This window comes from Rhipicephalus microplus, chromosome 7 (genome assembly GCF_043290135.1).
Source record: "Rhipicephalus microplus isolate Deutch F79 chromosome 7, USDA_Rmic, whole genome shotgun sequence".
NCBI lineage: Eukaryota > Metazoa > Arthropoda > Arachnida > Ixodida > Ixodidae > Rhipicephalus > Rhipicephalus microplus.
Genome location: NC_134706.1, coordinates 164932714 through 164948006, shown reverse-complemented (window position 1 = coordinate 164948006; position 15293 = coordinate 164932714). Strand labels below are relative to the sequence as shown.

Sequence of the window (15293 nt, the reverse complement as noted above, 5' to 3'; positions counted from 1 at the left end):
AGGGATATAGGTCATCGTTCGTTACCTTCGCAAAGCATCACATGTGTTACAACCGAGAAGAAGCAAGTGTCAGAAAATTAGAAACTATGGTAGGTGATTTCACCATTTGATAGTTTAGACAGTGAAATCATCATGAAATAAACAAGAACAGCCCTATATGGGGCGCGATTTCTGCGATCATTGCCTATGTTTTGAACAGGTGCTGTTAAAGTCTGAAGTTTAATGTAGACTCTCAACTTGAGCCATGGTGACAGGCATGAAAAATGCAGCCTGTGGTCAGTTGCTTGAGCTTGTCTGTGTATTCTTGGACGAATCGTTGTAGCCTTAATATCTGGCTGCTCAGCTCTGTTTCTTTTTTCTTCACTCTGGCCTTTTAAGTCGGTAGCGAGCAGAGTAGAGCCGAATGCCTGTGTGGTGCTCCCAGTAAGCTTTGGGGCGTAATGTTAGCGTTGCACATGGCAGTGATCGCGAAGAAGCGTTGTTACTGATAGGCTCACTTTTTTGCTTTTAGGATGAAGCACACTCCCGTTCAGTGATACCAATTGTCATGTTGCCAAACGTGACCGGTAGTCTTCAGCCGCCACTACTTATAATCTATAAAATACTCAGGTTGTAAATGACGGTTACATATTATAGTGTAGTACGAAAATTTATTAGGAGACAAATTATTCTGCCTGATTACTGCAAGCACATTCCCCCAAACAACAGCAGAAGCTGCAATTTCATGGAGCTATAGCCGTATAGTGCATTAAGGTGACAGCTTTAAGTGCCTCATCAAAAGCGAAAATTGATCGCCGGCGGCGTCCACCGTCTTCTCGTGTCGGCGACGTGAACACGAGTGATGCAAGAAATCATCATTACGCAAAAACCCCATTATATGATGTGCCACATCATAATTGTTTGTGATGTATCAGAAGGTCACATAACTTGACAGCATCATATAACATCTTCGCATGGTAGAAATGGGCCGATCATAAGGGCAGTGCATAACCAGCTGAGGCGTGGAAAGCTAGCTTTGTCTCCAATCCGTGAGGCAGTAAGACAACCATGTTGGGTGCAGAAATATCACGGAGGGAAGTAGGAAGCATTCAGTGCATTCCATCGGAAGAAAACGAGGACAGTTTTTGCTTTTTAGTCATCTCAGGTGAATCCATAAGGGGCAGGTGAGCTTTTTTTTTTTAACTTATGACATGAAAAAAGACTATCTGATTTTTTTCCGTCAGATATGCAGAGTGGTCACAGCATGCGAATAATGAGGCTGCAACAGCTTTAAAGAAAAAATTAAGTGCGAATGCTATAAAACTCAAATGCATATATCGAACTGGCAGCATGGCCTGACAGAGCCCTGTGAAAACAGCACACCACTATGCTCGTGTTACTTTTCATCCTCCCTGCATCCGTGAACGCCGCCAAGAAGCATGACTGCAAATTAACTCGCATGAAAACACGAATTTGCGAGCTTCCTAATAGGTGCGGCCGTTCAGCCCCAGCATCCCGCTGGATGGATGGATGTATATGGCTGTACCCTTTAGATTGGGCGGTGGCTAGCGCCACCAAGCCGTAATACTTAATGAAACAAAAACTATATTTTTTTTTTCCCTTAAATAGTGAGGTTGAGGATTCGTACTTTGCAGTGAAGGGTTTAATTTTCACTCGTGCCTTGACTTTAGCCACCAATCAGATAATCTCCTTCTAGTTAATTCTACCCACTTAAAGTCTATTTTGCCCTCACTGTCCCTAAACCCCAGTGCTTTGAAAAACTCTGCGCCATCATCCTGAACTATAGGGTGAAGCCCTTTACAGAATAATATCAAGTTTTCCGCAGTTTCTTTTTCCTCTCCCCACGCACTGCATACCGTGTCTACCCCTTCGTATTTGGCCCGATATGTCTTCGTTCGCAATACTCCCGTCCTGGCCTCAAACAGTAGAGAACTACCCCAAGTATTACTATAGATCCTTTCTTTGGCAATTTCCTGCTGAAAAGTTCGATAGATCTCTAGTGGGGACTTCTTAATCATGCCAATTCTCCACTTATCGGTCTCGGCTTCCTTCACCTTCTTAACCGATAATTCTTTTTGGTTTGGCCCCCTGCTGTTTTCCAAGTATTTACCAGTCAATTTTCTGGTTCACACCGCCATTTTGTATCGACATTCTTCATGTACAAGTAGCTGAATACCTTCCTAGCCCAATGCTCCTCCCCCCTTTCTCTCAATCGCTTCTCAAATTTTATCTTGCTGCTAGCTTCCCTGCCCTCAAATGACGTCTATCCTATATCACCTTGTACTGCCTGATTTGGTGTATTCCTGTGAGCTCCTAAGGCAAGCCTACCTACTCCACGTTGCTTAATTTCTAATCTTGCTTGAACTTTTGATCTCATGCACAAGACCGCATTTCCGAACATCAGACCAGGAACAATGACCCCTTTCCATAATCCTCTCACAACATCATACCTATTGTAATTCCACAGTGCCCTGTTTTTCATTACTGCTGCATTCTTGTTACCTTTAGTCTACACGTATGTTTCGTGTTCCCTTAGGTACTCGACCCCATTGCTTATTCATACGCCCAGATATTTGTATTTATCTGTTATCTCTAGCGTGACCTCCTATATTCTAAGCTCACTACCTTCATTGTCATTAAAAATCATGACTGCTGATTTTTCCTTACTGAAGCTGAAATCTAACCTATCTCCCTCATTACCACAGATGTCCAACAATCTCTGCAAATCTTCCTGGTTGTCGGCCATTAGCACTATATCATTTGCGTACATCAATGCTGTTAGTGCCTGTTCAATGAGTTTTCGTTGTTTGACGAAAGAGAGTTTGAAGCCCAGTCCACTTCCCTCTAATTTGGCCTCTAATCCCGCAGTCTACTCGCACAGCTCCATCATGCGGCAGCGGTGAGCGGAGGCAGAGCGTGCGCTCGACAACCTGAAAAGAGCGTTTGCCCGGGCACTGAAAAAAATAGAGGAGGCGCTGCTGAAGCATGATTGTTGATTAGTTTAAGCTTCCCTTTCAACATTGTGAAATTTGCCACCGTGTAACATTTGCCAATAGCTTGACCATGTGTCCTTCCGCAACAAATTTTCGCTCTTTGTCAGTGCTCGAATTGTGGAAGTAATAAGGATGCAAGTACAAAGAAATGAGCTAGTATTTAGAGGGTCGTGCATACCTTCCCGCTTGCAGTACAACATCACAATTACTTCCTTTTGTTTTGAACTACGAAATGAGTGCATGTGCCCTCTTGCTCAAAGCAATACACTTATAGGCTTTCTTCAATAAGTGAGTGGCTCTCCTTTAATTCTGCACGAATTTCCTGCTCAAAAAACAAGACTAATGTTTTCTGCAGCAATGAACCGAATATAGGCTATAATGCCCTTTAATTCAATCAAATTCGAACAGTTGTTTATAGTAACCTTGTTCTCGCAATCTACTTTTGAGAATGTGAGCGCACATTATTGCAAACGAGTAGCACAGTAGCCAATGTGCAGTAACGTCTTCTGCTACACCAAACAATGTTTTTCAGTGAGTACTATTTTCATGGCTCAACATTAATAAATAAGTCATACCACTAAAGTGTTCAGGAAATAAAGTGCTGTGGTGTTCCAGTGAAATGCATTTAATTAGGCGTGTATAGTCTGAGCAAACGATCCTGCATCATGGCTAACAATTTCCGTGCACACAAGTAAACAAGACATTGAGACCCCAAATCAGTTGTAGCCCACAAAAAGACAAGAACAAAAAAAGACAACATTTCTATGATACAATTAGCCAACCAACTTCGCCCAGTGACATTGCAAAATATAGCGAGTTCAGAAGCGTGTCAAAGGAGCACCGTGACCTGAACAGTGAGCTGAACACAAAAGCACTCTGCCGATCTGCTTTGTGAAATTTTCAAAGCATACGATACAAGATGCAGGGATATTTAGTGAAATTCTGCACGCGTGCAGTAGCTACTTGGAGAATATCCCTATGCCAGCCCCACAGTGCCGGCAAGCTAGCTGCTGGTCACCCAGTGCGTGGAAGCAAGGTCTTCGGCTGGCTCCCGCAGATACATTGGCTGCTTGTGTGTATGAACGCAAGTATTGCTATGACCAAGCTATGAACTAGGCAGAAGTTCACGAGAGGATGAAGACTTATTGTCACTGTCAAAGAAGGTATGCCGCTAGCGGTGCCTTGAGAGCGACATTCTGCGTTTGACAATGTACTATCACCAGCCAAAGAGGGGACCGGGCCTTCTTGTAACGATTTCGGCTGGCTTCACTGTTACATAGCCCTCCCGTGTCCTAACGACCTGACTCGTGCTCCGGCACGAATATCGAAATGTCAGAACGCGCTCGCAACAGTGCCTCCAGAAATGTTTTTCCACCACCACCACCACTCGACGTCTCCAAATGTTTTCACGCAAACGCACTCCGAGTCGACACCTTTCAACACTGATGGGCGAAGCAATGGTAGCGAGAAAAGAAAGCTGGATTAATGCACGACTGCAGTGTCCAAGAATCCTCACTCTGCCATGGCTCTGCCGACGAACGAACAAATCCTACAAAGCTGTACAGCTATACGTACCCACAGCCGACCAACGCTTCCAGTTGGGGATTCATCCTACGATGTCTCGCTTCACTTTCATAAAGTTTTGGTGTGTCTTGCTTCGTTCGTAGCTTCTCGTTATTCGTGCCTACCACCACCCGCTTCCTCCTGCGCGCATGGAGTACCGCATCCGAGGCGAGTCGTCCTAGAAAGCTCACTTACAGCATCATAACTTCACGTTGACCGCAGGGGCCAGACACTTTGACTTTGAGTTTCGGTATTCGAAATAAGGCGTCCGCCATTGTTTTGGTAGGAAGCAAAAACCAAAGTTTCTAGAACTTGGTAAGCTGCAAAACTGAGCGATGTTGCGCGATGTTGCGCGGCGCCGCCGCTGCCAGCGACAAATGTAGCGCTGCTGTCGCATCCGGTTTCACTCACTGCATGCTCGCTAGTGTCACTCTCGTAACCTCCGTCAGCTCTGCGCGTTGCAGTGGGTCGCTATCCGTGGAGGCTTCTTTCTGCAGTTTAGTGCTTCAGCGTGCTTTGCTTTGTATGTGTTGCCTGTTGTCATCATGCCTAAATGTGGCGTTTCCAGCTGTACGAGTGCCTACAGGAAATGAGAGACACCATGACATTTATTTTGTGCCCCGCGTGTACCTCAGCAGCGATAGGCATGGGACCACGCTATTGCTCGTGCTGATAAGAAACTGTCCAACCCATCGCGTGTGTGTGATATTAACTTTTCATAGGGAAGACATCCTGAAGAATTTCACTCACATCATCAATGGTAAGAAGGTACAAATTGCCAGAGGAATGTAGGACCTTGTCGAAGGATACCTTCTATGGATGTTCCTGAATTTGCCCGCTTACCTTTCAAAACCCGTGACAAAGGAGCGAAAGCTGCCCGATGGGAGTGGCGTACTTTCCAGAATATCATCGGCGAAAAAGAACAGACTATTTCCGAGAACTGAGCTCGAATACAGTGAAATAAGTGCCGTCATGCCGTGAACGAGTGGCGTCATTTCGCTTCAAGACATAGAAAACTTTGTTTGCCTGCTGCATGCTGTTGGAAAGTTCTTGAGAATGGTGAGATAGGTCGTCTTGGGGGGTTTGTAGTGCTAAAAGAAAAAAAAAGGAGCGCTATTTGTGGAGAAATGCGTAGTCGTCACACAAGACATGGCCGTCATTATTAGGAGCCGTCACCATCGCATAGCCAAGTCGCCCGGCAATGCAGATAGCATCACCCAATAGGCCGAACTTCTGGAGGACATAGAAAAGCCGGAAGTGTGTTCATCCCAATGCCCCGGCAGGCACCCTCGTGAGTAATGAGTGACTACGAAGTGCTCACCGATACCTCAAAGTGCGGTCCCATGCTCGACGCTTTGGCTTCAGCTGCGTTAACAGCTTTCATTAGAAGAACTCAAGAAGAAGCAGAGGAAAGACATGCACGAGAAAAGGGTGGCACGCGCAGCTTTTCGACGATGTGTGTTGCTAAAGAATGTGACTGACATGAAAAAAAAAATAAGCTGCATGACTACACAATCAGACAAAAGCCACGGAATTGCGCCACATAGTTTAAGTTTATTTTAAGGCTCGAATACCACAGTCACAAGAAAAGATACAAGACATTGTGATTGGGTTTCTCGCACCTGGAAATCAATTGCGTATGTACACTACCAATTAACTGACAGACTCGTATAGCATTGTTTATCGTGGGCAGTTCCGAAAGCCATCATTATACTGTATTTGCCTTACACCGCTAGAGATTACGCAGTAATAAGTTTCTGCGGCAACGCAAGAACAAATCGTGATAATATACTTTTGGCAAAGCTCTTTCAAAACGGCCGCCATAGCGTCTTGCTACGGCGGCTACGCGTTTTCGTCTGCTAGCGGAAGCTTGTTGCGCCGTCAGCGCCATCAAACCAGAAGCTGTCCCGGCATGACGATAGTTATAGCGCGAGAACAAAATGACGACACAGAGACAAGATGGACACGAAAGACACGAGCGCTAACTTCCGACTGAGTTTATTGCGCAGAGCGCGAAAATGTATAGAGGAGACAGTAACCATGTGACAAAAACCATATGGTACAAAGAGCAGAACATGAGTTAGAGATAAAAAAAACAAACAAAAAACAATAGCACAAAAAATGGCAAAGAAAAATCTAAAAGGAAACGAAACAGAAAAGTAAAGATAATATAACTACTTGCTCGCACCGAAACCTTCGAGGAACCTTAGTTCCTTCTCGGACAGAGCCACAGAGGGCTTGCTAATGCAAGGCACCTATTCGCGTGCCATGTGCGCGGCCTCGACAATGACTCGGGTGCGCTGCTCTTTGTGCTTGTACAGCGTCGCTGTGTCCTTGAAAAGGGGCACACAATTGCACTCAGTGCAGTGCAAGAAAACCATCTTTCCCGTTGATAGAGTTTCTTGAATGAGGAAAGTGAAGAGAAAAGCGTGGAGCTGTTATTGTCTTTCAACACGAAGGCACCGACACGGGTCCGCGCAGGGGATGGGGGAGTGGGAGGTACGTCTTTCCCGTTTCTAACATTGTTAGCGTGTTCTCTCAGCCGATCGTGCAGACACCTTCCGGTCGTTCCGACATCACAAGCACCGCATGAAAGGGGGGTATATAGACAACTTCCCAGGAGCATACCTGTTTCTATGTTGAACTCTGCATTCCGTTGATGACTGCGTTTCCAGGGGGTTTGTAGATTTGATGAGGCTGATTAATTTGAACGGTGCCGAGACAAGGACACGAACTCCAACACGTTTTCCAATTTTATTGAGCCCATGAGATATCTGGTGTATGTATGGAATCACGGTTATCCTTTCACGTTCTGTATCCATGTTGCTCGGATTCTGTCGCTGCCTCTGCTCTGCCTTGTTATTCCGCGGGATAGCCTCAGCAACGGAAGCGATAAACGCCTCGGGGAAACCCGAAGCCTTAAGCCAGGAAACTTGAGCTTTGAAGCTCGCAGATATTGTGGGCGCACGACCTATTTAAGGCATTCTCAAGACAGGTTTGTGCTATGCCTCGCTTAACTAACTTGCTGTGAGCGGAAGAAAAAGGAAGTAGAGGTTTCTGCGCACGTGGTTCATAACACCAACAGTTGTGGTGTGAGCTAAAAACCAGTCTTAAGTCCGAAAAGCGTATTTTGTCATTCTCGGGCATTTCATGTGTCAACACAAGAGGCTTTAAACAATCTTCGAACACACCTATCGTTTGAGTCGCAAACGAGTGGAACATAGAAGAATTACTATTTAAAAAAACCGAGAAATCATGCTCGTATCTGAATACTTTGACTACATGCGAGCCTTATAACTTTTCCTGCAGTTTTTTTGCCGACTTTTGCCAATCCCAGACAACACTCGATGTCCTGAGGTCGTCCTCATATGGTACAATCGTCCTCGCACAGTTCTCATTGACCTTAGTACTTACTGAGGACGACACAAGCTGGTTTGACCCAGAAACGTCTTTTCGAGTGCTTTCTGAGAACAACAATTTACACCGAAAAAGTACTTTTAAGGACGTTTTGAAGAGGACAAAAGCAACGCGCGAGCGCCAGTTCAAACGTTTTTTCGAGTGCTATCTGGGACAACAATTGGTCTGGAAAAGGTCCTGTCAATGACCTTTTGGGGATTACAGCACATTGCACTGAGCACTTAGATACAATTCCTCAAGACCTTTGCGCACCAACTAGATGCATTTCATATGTGAAAACTTTCTTCACACGTTCATTTCATACAGTCATAAAGTTATTGTATATTTTCACCTCATTTGTTTCTTTTTTGGCAGAAAATTATCAAATTACGCGTTTCGCTTAATGAGACACGCGTAAATAATTGGCTTAGGCATCGAGCCTAGTATTTCAAAGTGTCAATTTGAAACAGTGTGTTCCCAAATGTCACCGCCTTAAATTAGTCATTATATGCCACTGTAGCGCGTAATAACAAACTAGCAGCTGGCAACCATTGACTATGCGGCACCATTCTAGATAGTCAAGTAGCCAAGCCATTCCAAGCCAACTGTCAATATGGGTAGAGGCACGGTAGAGGTACAGTGCCTAGAATATTTCTAGACACTGTACTAGACACTGTACTACTGACTTGGGCGAGCTGCTTAATTATTCAATCTGAAAACTTTTTAAATGGCACCATATGGGAATGGGGATATAAAAAGGGGTTGCATAAGGAACACGAATGCACAACAAAATATTACCGGAAGGTGATCGTCTCAACTTAGCATTTATCAGCTAGTATTTTTGAACTAAAGTCTTTAACATGTACATTTAGTATCGTGAAACTAGAAATAGTCAACGTAGAGCTGCCTAGTTTTTGCCCGTCATGTATCCAAAACATGCAACCCAATGTATGGTGCATACTACATAGCCTTTCGATGCAAAGGAGAGAAGCCTCATGAACCCTCTTCTTTGTGCCTTGGAGGTTTGTTCACTTTTTCCGTACACTCCTTCGGCCAATCAGCGGTACTTGCATGCTGTAAATGAAATAAAGAATATTTATTTCTGGCGTTTTTGCATGTTAGCAGACACACAGGTCAGCTTTGATAAGTGCAAAAAAAAAAAAAAACAAGCCCATGTTTTTATAGTTCACACCAGGGATGTAGCCATGATTTTCTTTCGCTCGCAACTACTGATGGGGGGGAAGGCATGGCAAAACGTCAAAGGTGGGAGAGGAGGTAGAAGAGGTCCCAGCAAAACTGAACATTTCGGTGTGCAGCAACCCCCGGCTATGTGTCTCGTTCACAGTCATAATGCTCTTGGGCTTTTCCTAAATGTATTCATTGGCTAGAAAGACCCTAAGGGCCCCAAAAGGGGCATATGTATAAGGGAAAATACGTTAAATACAGCTGCCGCAAAGTATGCACCTTACACTGCCTGCACACAATCTTTGAACTGGAAGGCTACTGCATATCTGAATGAGATTGAAACGTTTGCAAGTGCATCACGATGTAACATATTTGGTCTTCTTTTTCTCCTGTGTCTTCTGCTAGTATTCCATTCCAGATATGCATACTTTGGCGGTTCCCTTGACAACTGGAAACGGCACATTGTCCAGAGGGATTCGAGATCCGCAGTGGATCACGGAGAAGACGACATTGGCTGAAAATAAACAATAAAGAGGATTTAATGAAGGCACCTAGTTTTATGCATGGCAGAGGGCGAAGGCACCTAGTTTTATGCATGGCAGAGGGCAATATCAAATCTCGTGTTAGTTTTTGTGTAATGGCAGCAAAAAAAACTAAGATGCGCTGCCTCTGGCAAGAAATTCTGGCTGGCTTTCGTCAACCAGAATAATAAATATAATTATCATTATTATTAATAATTACCCAGACTTTTTTCATATGGCGTTTAAGTTTCAGCTTACAAGCAGCACCAACACGTTACAGTTTGCTTGGGTCTTGGGTTTTTAATACAACACTACAAAAAAGCTCGACGCTTCAGCTTCTCATATGAGTTCAACATCGGGCCTGCCTCGCTCTGACGTGTAATTCACACTTTTAGCAGGACCAGGGATGGCACATACGGATGTGTCACGAATAACCCAACCATAATTCGTGTCTTTTGTTGCGCACGATTGCTTTTTCGGTGTTGAAAATAACATAAATGTTAATTCTGAAACGCACAAATGGAAACAAAATAAACGCCCAAGCGCAGCTCTGCCTTGAATTCAAGACAATTATCTAAAGAGCACAGGAGCAGAATAGATAAGGTATGTGACCCTATGGCAGACCTTGAATTTTTTTTCAAGTCATGATTAGCTTGCATGCGCTGTTCTAATCATGACTGGGGCCCGAAACTAAAACAGTTCACTTCCAATAACGTTTCTTAAAATTTCTGAAGATCCGGTCATGTCCCGGACCCGGTACTCCACTCAAACCGAAATAAATCGGTGCCAGGGAAACTGAACCGGCAACCAGAACAATGATAACCCGACCTTCAAAAAGGCGAAAACCAATGAATTGTCTAGTGTTGCACTAACCGCAACTACAAACAAGCCTGTCCTGCCGTGTTGAGTCCCTTCATCTACGTGTTTCAATGCTAAATCTACGCGCAGAGCAAAACATTAAGAGGCAATCGAGACATTCTTACATTTAGGTCTCTTGATGTCCGCACAACATACCTCCCGTTGACAACAGCCAAGGAGCTCTCAACAGCTTAATATTCAACAGCTTAATATGACAAGACAGCGCACGCCGCCACAGAACAGGGAGACGCGGCGCGCAGCATACATGCGAGTGGTTCTTAATAAAGAGAAAGGAAGAGAAAAGTGAGCCCCTTTATTGTCTGCTTCAGTGAGCGACACCACCACAGGGCTCACAAGGGATGGGGGTGAGGAGGGATAAAAAGGGTAGAAGTAAAGGTATAGCAAAGAGGAAGAAGAAGCAACAACAAACTGAGGGGATAGGAGAGACAGGAAAGATGGAAGCATGGTCACTGGAGTCCGAGGACGGGGTACACTTGCGAGAGATGTTGTCGGCGTCTGTAGATGGCGTAGAGCAGGTCCAGTGTCGTCGAAGGCCGTCGGCGGAAGGAGGTGACGTAGGGCGAGCCCAGTCGGCCAGAGCTACAGTGACGCCGAAGGTCGCAAGCGCGCGGGCGCACAACCGGTCGGCACGAAATCCAGCGAGCGAGTCCGCGCAGCATACAGCCACAGAACAGCACACAGCGAACCAAGTCTAGGTGGTGGTAGTGGTTAGAATGAAGAGGAAAAGGGCACCTAATTTCTGTCTGCCTTCAGGCGACACGGCGCAGTGCCTTATAGGGGTGGGGGGAAGGAGGGATAAAAAGAATAGAAGGAAAATAGATGGAGAAGAAGACGTCTAGGTGGTGTTGAGCGAACGCGCTGCCAAACAGAGAGGGAGAGAGAGAGAGAAAAAAAAGGAAATGGTGGCTACGTCATCGCGGCGAGGCCCCGCCCTGCACGGATTTGTTGTGAGAACAGTCGCACCCGTCAAAATGGCAGCAGCGGCCCTGTCAGGGAAGGTGGAGTGTACTAGTGGAAGTTCGTGGCCTTTGTTGTGTGTGTGCATGGTTAAAAGTGAGATATCTGTGAGTCGTAGGTGATGACGCCTGGTAAATTGTCGTGTTGATGGATGCACTGGGCTGCACAACGTTCAGACTGATCATGGATGCATTGTTACCAGCCGACCGCGGCGAGGTGTGGTTCGAAGCAGCCTGGAACACCAGATATCAATTGTGCTTCGAAGCAGCATGGTCCGAACGTGTAAGGATCTACTTCTGCATCTGACACATGGCCTGACCTCGGGCAACTCAAGTCAACGCCCGTGTCGAGTGTACTGATAGGCTGTCAGAACGGAGCCTCTAACACTGAGTGCATTGGGCGCGATACACGTGGTGATGAAGACACTGTGTCAAACTTTCGAGGAAGATTACAAACGTAGTTGATTGACCTGTGTTGACTGCCTTAATACTGCTTTTCTTTTTTCAGACTACACGCGGACTCGAATGCCTGACAAAACTGTCAGTTGTGATTAATTACTGTTAAATAAATTTCAGTCAACAAGCTTTCTTTGTTTTGTCACCTGTCTGTTGATTAATACAGTATATATACACGAGACCTCGCAGGTGTTTTTCTTTTGATGTATGAAGATATCATGAAAAGAAGTAAATCCTAAGTAGTATCACTGCCCACAGTACTGAACCGGCCACACAATCGTTGTTCTGAAAAGATACTGAAAAAGTCCTAAAGTGTTGTATTGAGGATGTGCTGAGGTTGTTATGTGTACGGACAAAGGGACGGGATTAGTGCCATTCTAGTACCATAAGAGGACATTCTGAGGGCGTCATATTGTCCTCATGAAAGCATACTGAGGGCGTCCTGAGGTTGTGTTTGTGTTGTCTGGGATAGATCACTGAATAGAGGTGCTATGCATGAGCTGACTGAAACACCCTTTTTCTGCAGATAAATGCAATCATTCCATTGAACGAAAGTAGAGGTAAGGTACAGCAAAACCAAGTCAAGAAAATCTCGCGCACTGATGCCAGTTTTTAATAGGAAGTTCAATTCCCCGAAAATTTCTATGTTATCCCTTATATATTCTAATACCTCATCGTGAGACAGAGAGTAGTATAGGTCCTTTATGTCCATTGAATAACCGAAAAGATTAGATTGATTTGACTGTTTGAAAAATTCTATCAGAGCCTGTGAGTTTTTGATCAAAAATGGGTCATAAATATTTAGACAATTTTGATTGGGTCTGAATAAACAAGCTGAGTTGCTTTTGCAACGTACCACTTTCTATCACAATGGCACGGAAGGGCATGTCAAATTTATGTGTTTTGGCAGAAAAAAAAAACATGCTGAGCCCATTTTTGTCACTTTTGCTAATATGCTGTGCTAACTGCTTTAACTCTAGTTTACGACACATTTCCTTCGAAGTGTGGCATTTTGGGCTGGTTGGTATGGCATGAAGATAGTTATAGCGCGAAAACAAAACGACGACACAGAAAGAAGAAGAACACGAGCGCTAACTTCCAACTGAGTTGATTGCGCATGAAAATATATAGAGGAGACAGTAACCATGTGGCAAAAACCATATGGCACAAAGAGCAGAACATGCCATACCAACTAGCCCAAACTGCCACACTTCTAAGTTACATTTCTAGTTATTCGGGCTTTTTTTTCGTGTGTTTTTCTTCATCATTCAGTCCTCGTAACCCTCATCGCAGTCTCCATTTGCCGTGCGCGCACATTTACCTTCTGCATTCGCACCAAGCAGCTCCCTTTGGACGTTAAAGCTTTGTTTGGAGGTTACCACCCCTTTATCGGCCATGGCATACGGGTGTGCAAAATTCTTCGGTCTGAATGGCACCGACAAGAGCGCACGTAGCGGGACGCCCTGCATGTCCCGCTTCAACAAACAGATCTAACACCGGGAGTGAAGAAAAGAAGATGGCGAGTGTACTGCGACCGAATCGAATACACTGCAAACTGCCTGTTACACAGGCAGGTCCGACAACACGTTGGTTCATGATGCAGAATCTCGTTCCCCGACGTCATCACATTATTGCAGAGAGTGTTACGGGGAGAGGCCACAGACATCGAGTTTCTCAAAATTAACTAGAGGGCATAGAGTTATTCAAAATTTGGGAAACTCTATGCTAGAGGGCACTCTGGCGCTGCGATCGTTCAGCGACCATGGGAATGATGGGTAGTACCCAACGTTTCTAGATTAGAACAAAACGACGACACAGAGACAAGAAGGACACGAAGGTGTCCTTCTTGTCTCTGTGTCGTCGTTTTGTTCTCGCACTACAACTATCGTCATGCCATACTAACTTTCAGAACGGCCGCCACGGCGTCTTGCCACGACGACTGCGCGTTTTTGTCTGCTAGCGGAAAAAACAGCTGCCACACCCCTTTTTCTCCTTCAATTTAAAATGTTCTCGGTCATTAGCGTCACCTGTGGCGCGCGGTGCAACAACTGAACACTTTTCATAGCCTCCGAAACAGTAATGTACAGTTACAAGTCTCGAACAACTCTCGACTGACGCGCCACTATGAGCCGCAAATGGAAAACGCCTAGCTGATGCCATAGAGTTTCCCAAAATATTGAGAAACTCTATGGCTGGTACAGTCCGCCGCCGTGATGATGGATGGATGGATGGATGGATGCTATGAGCGTCCCCTTTATAACGGGGTGGTGACAAGTATGCCACCAGGCTCGACAAAAAAAAAAAAACCTTTTTTTCTTTTTTTTTTATGTTGGCCTAATGCCTCTACTTCGATAAATTCTATCTTAATGGAAAAAAGGTAAATTTTCAGCTTAAGTTCTCTGCCATTTACGGCACACTGTCCATATTTTATTTTTCCAATATTTATTTTTGTCCTTTCTAATTTTCTGCCACCAATACTCTAACCGTCTCTTACTTATTTCAATCGCGGGTGTGTTCAGCTTTCCATTGTTGTCCCTAAAACCCAAGGCTTCCTGTAGGCTCGTGCCCAAACGTACACCTGGGTGGATATCTCCACATTCAATCAGAACATGCTCCGCCGTTTCCTTATCTTTCCCGCAGCATGTGCATTGTTCTTCTTCTTTACTGAATCTTGCTTTATAACTACGCGTTCTAAGGCAACCCGATCTCGCTTCAAACAGTAAAGCGCTTCCCCTTGAATTATCGTAAAATGCCTCCCTCCTTATTTCATTTTTGCCCTTTCGGTAGTTACTCAAAGCCGGTTTTTTCTCCATAGCTGCCATCCAGTAAATCCTCTCCGCCTCCCTGACTTTTCCCTTAACGCTCTTTGTTGACATATGGCTCACAATACCAGCCGTATATTTACTAGTGAGTCTTCTAGTTCTTTTTCTCCACTGTGTGTCCACGCTCTTCCTATACAAATAACGGAACACCTTCTCTGCCCATCTACTCTCCTTCATATTTCTTAGCCTTTCTTCGAACCTTATTTTGCTCTGCGCTTCCCTCGCCTCAAAACCTGCCCACCCCATATCGCCCTTTACAGCCTCGTTTGTCGTCTTCCCGTGAGCACCCAACGCGAGGCGTCCCACAGTCCTTTGATTTACATCCATTCCCGATTGCACCTCTGCCCTCATGCACACCACTGAGTTCCCAAAAGTAAGCCCTGGAACCATTACACCCTTCCACAGACCTCGAAGCACCTCATACCTATTGTATCCCCACAACGCTCTGTGCTTCATTATTGCCGCATTCCTCTTTCCTTTTGCTGCCGAGGCTTTTTCCTGTACCTCCATGTATCTATCACT

General features: G+C 45.1%; 2 protein-coding genes across 4 annotated transcripts in view; both read right to left on the bottom strand.

Moving 5' to 3' along the window:
* The window catches only part of LOC119179476 (uncharacterized), a 38546-nt gene extending 33667 nt beyond the window's left edge, over positions 1 to 4879 (bottom strand). Inside the window, exon 1 of one of the 3 annotated variants that reach the window (XM_037430554.2) lies at positions 4569 to 4879. In XM_037430554.2, the coding sequence (XP_037286451.1) occupies positions 4569 to 4603 (35 nt within the window). In that variant the 5' untranslated portion in view covers positions 4604 to 4879. The remainder of the gene's footprint in view (positions 1 to 4568) is intronic. The other 2 variants (XM_075869897.1, XM_037430553.2) reach the window with 2 other exon arrangements.
* LOC142767701 (uncharacterized) lies at positions 4618 to 13778 on the bottom strand. The gene is made up of 3 exons (XM_075869898.1): positions 13271 to 13778; positions 9566 to 9651; positions 4618 to 9026 (listed from the first exon to the last, which is right to left on the bottom strand). The coding sequence occupies exons 1-3, from the start codon at positions 13416 to 13418 to the stop codon at positions 8946 to 8948; spliced, it is 315 nt and encodes a 104-aa protein (XP_075726013.1). The 5' UTR covers positions 13419 to 13778; the 3' UTR covers positions 4618 to 8945.
* Positions 13779 to 15293: the final 1515 nt, after the last annotated feature.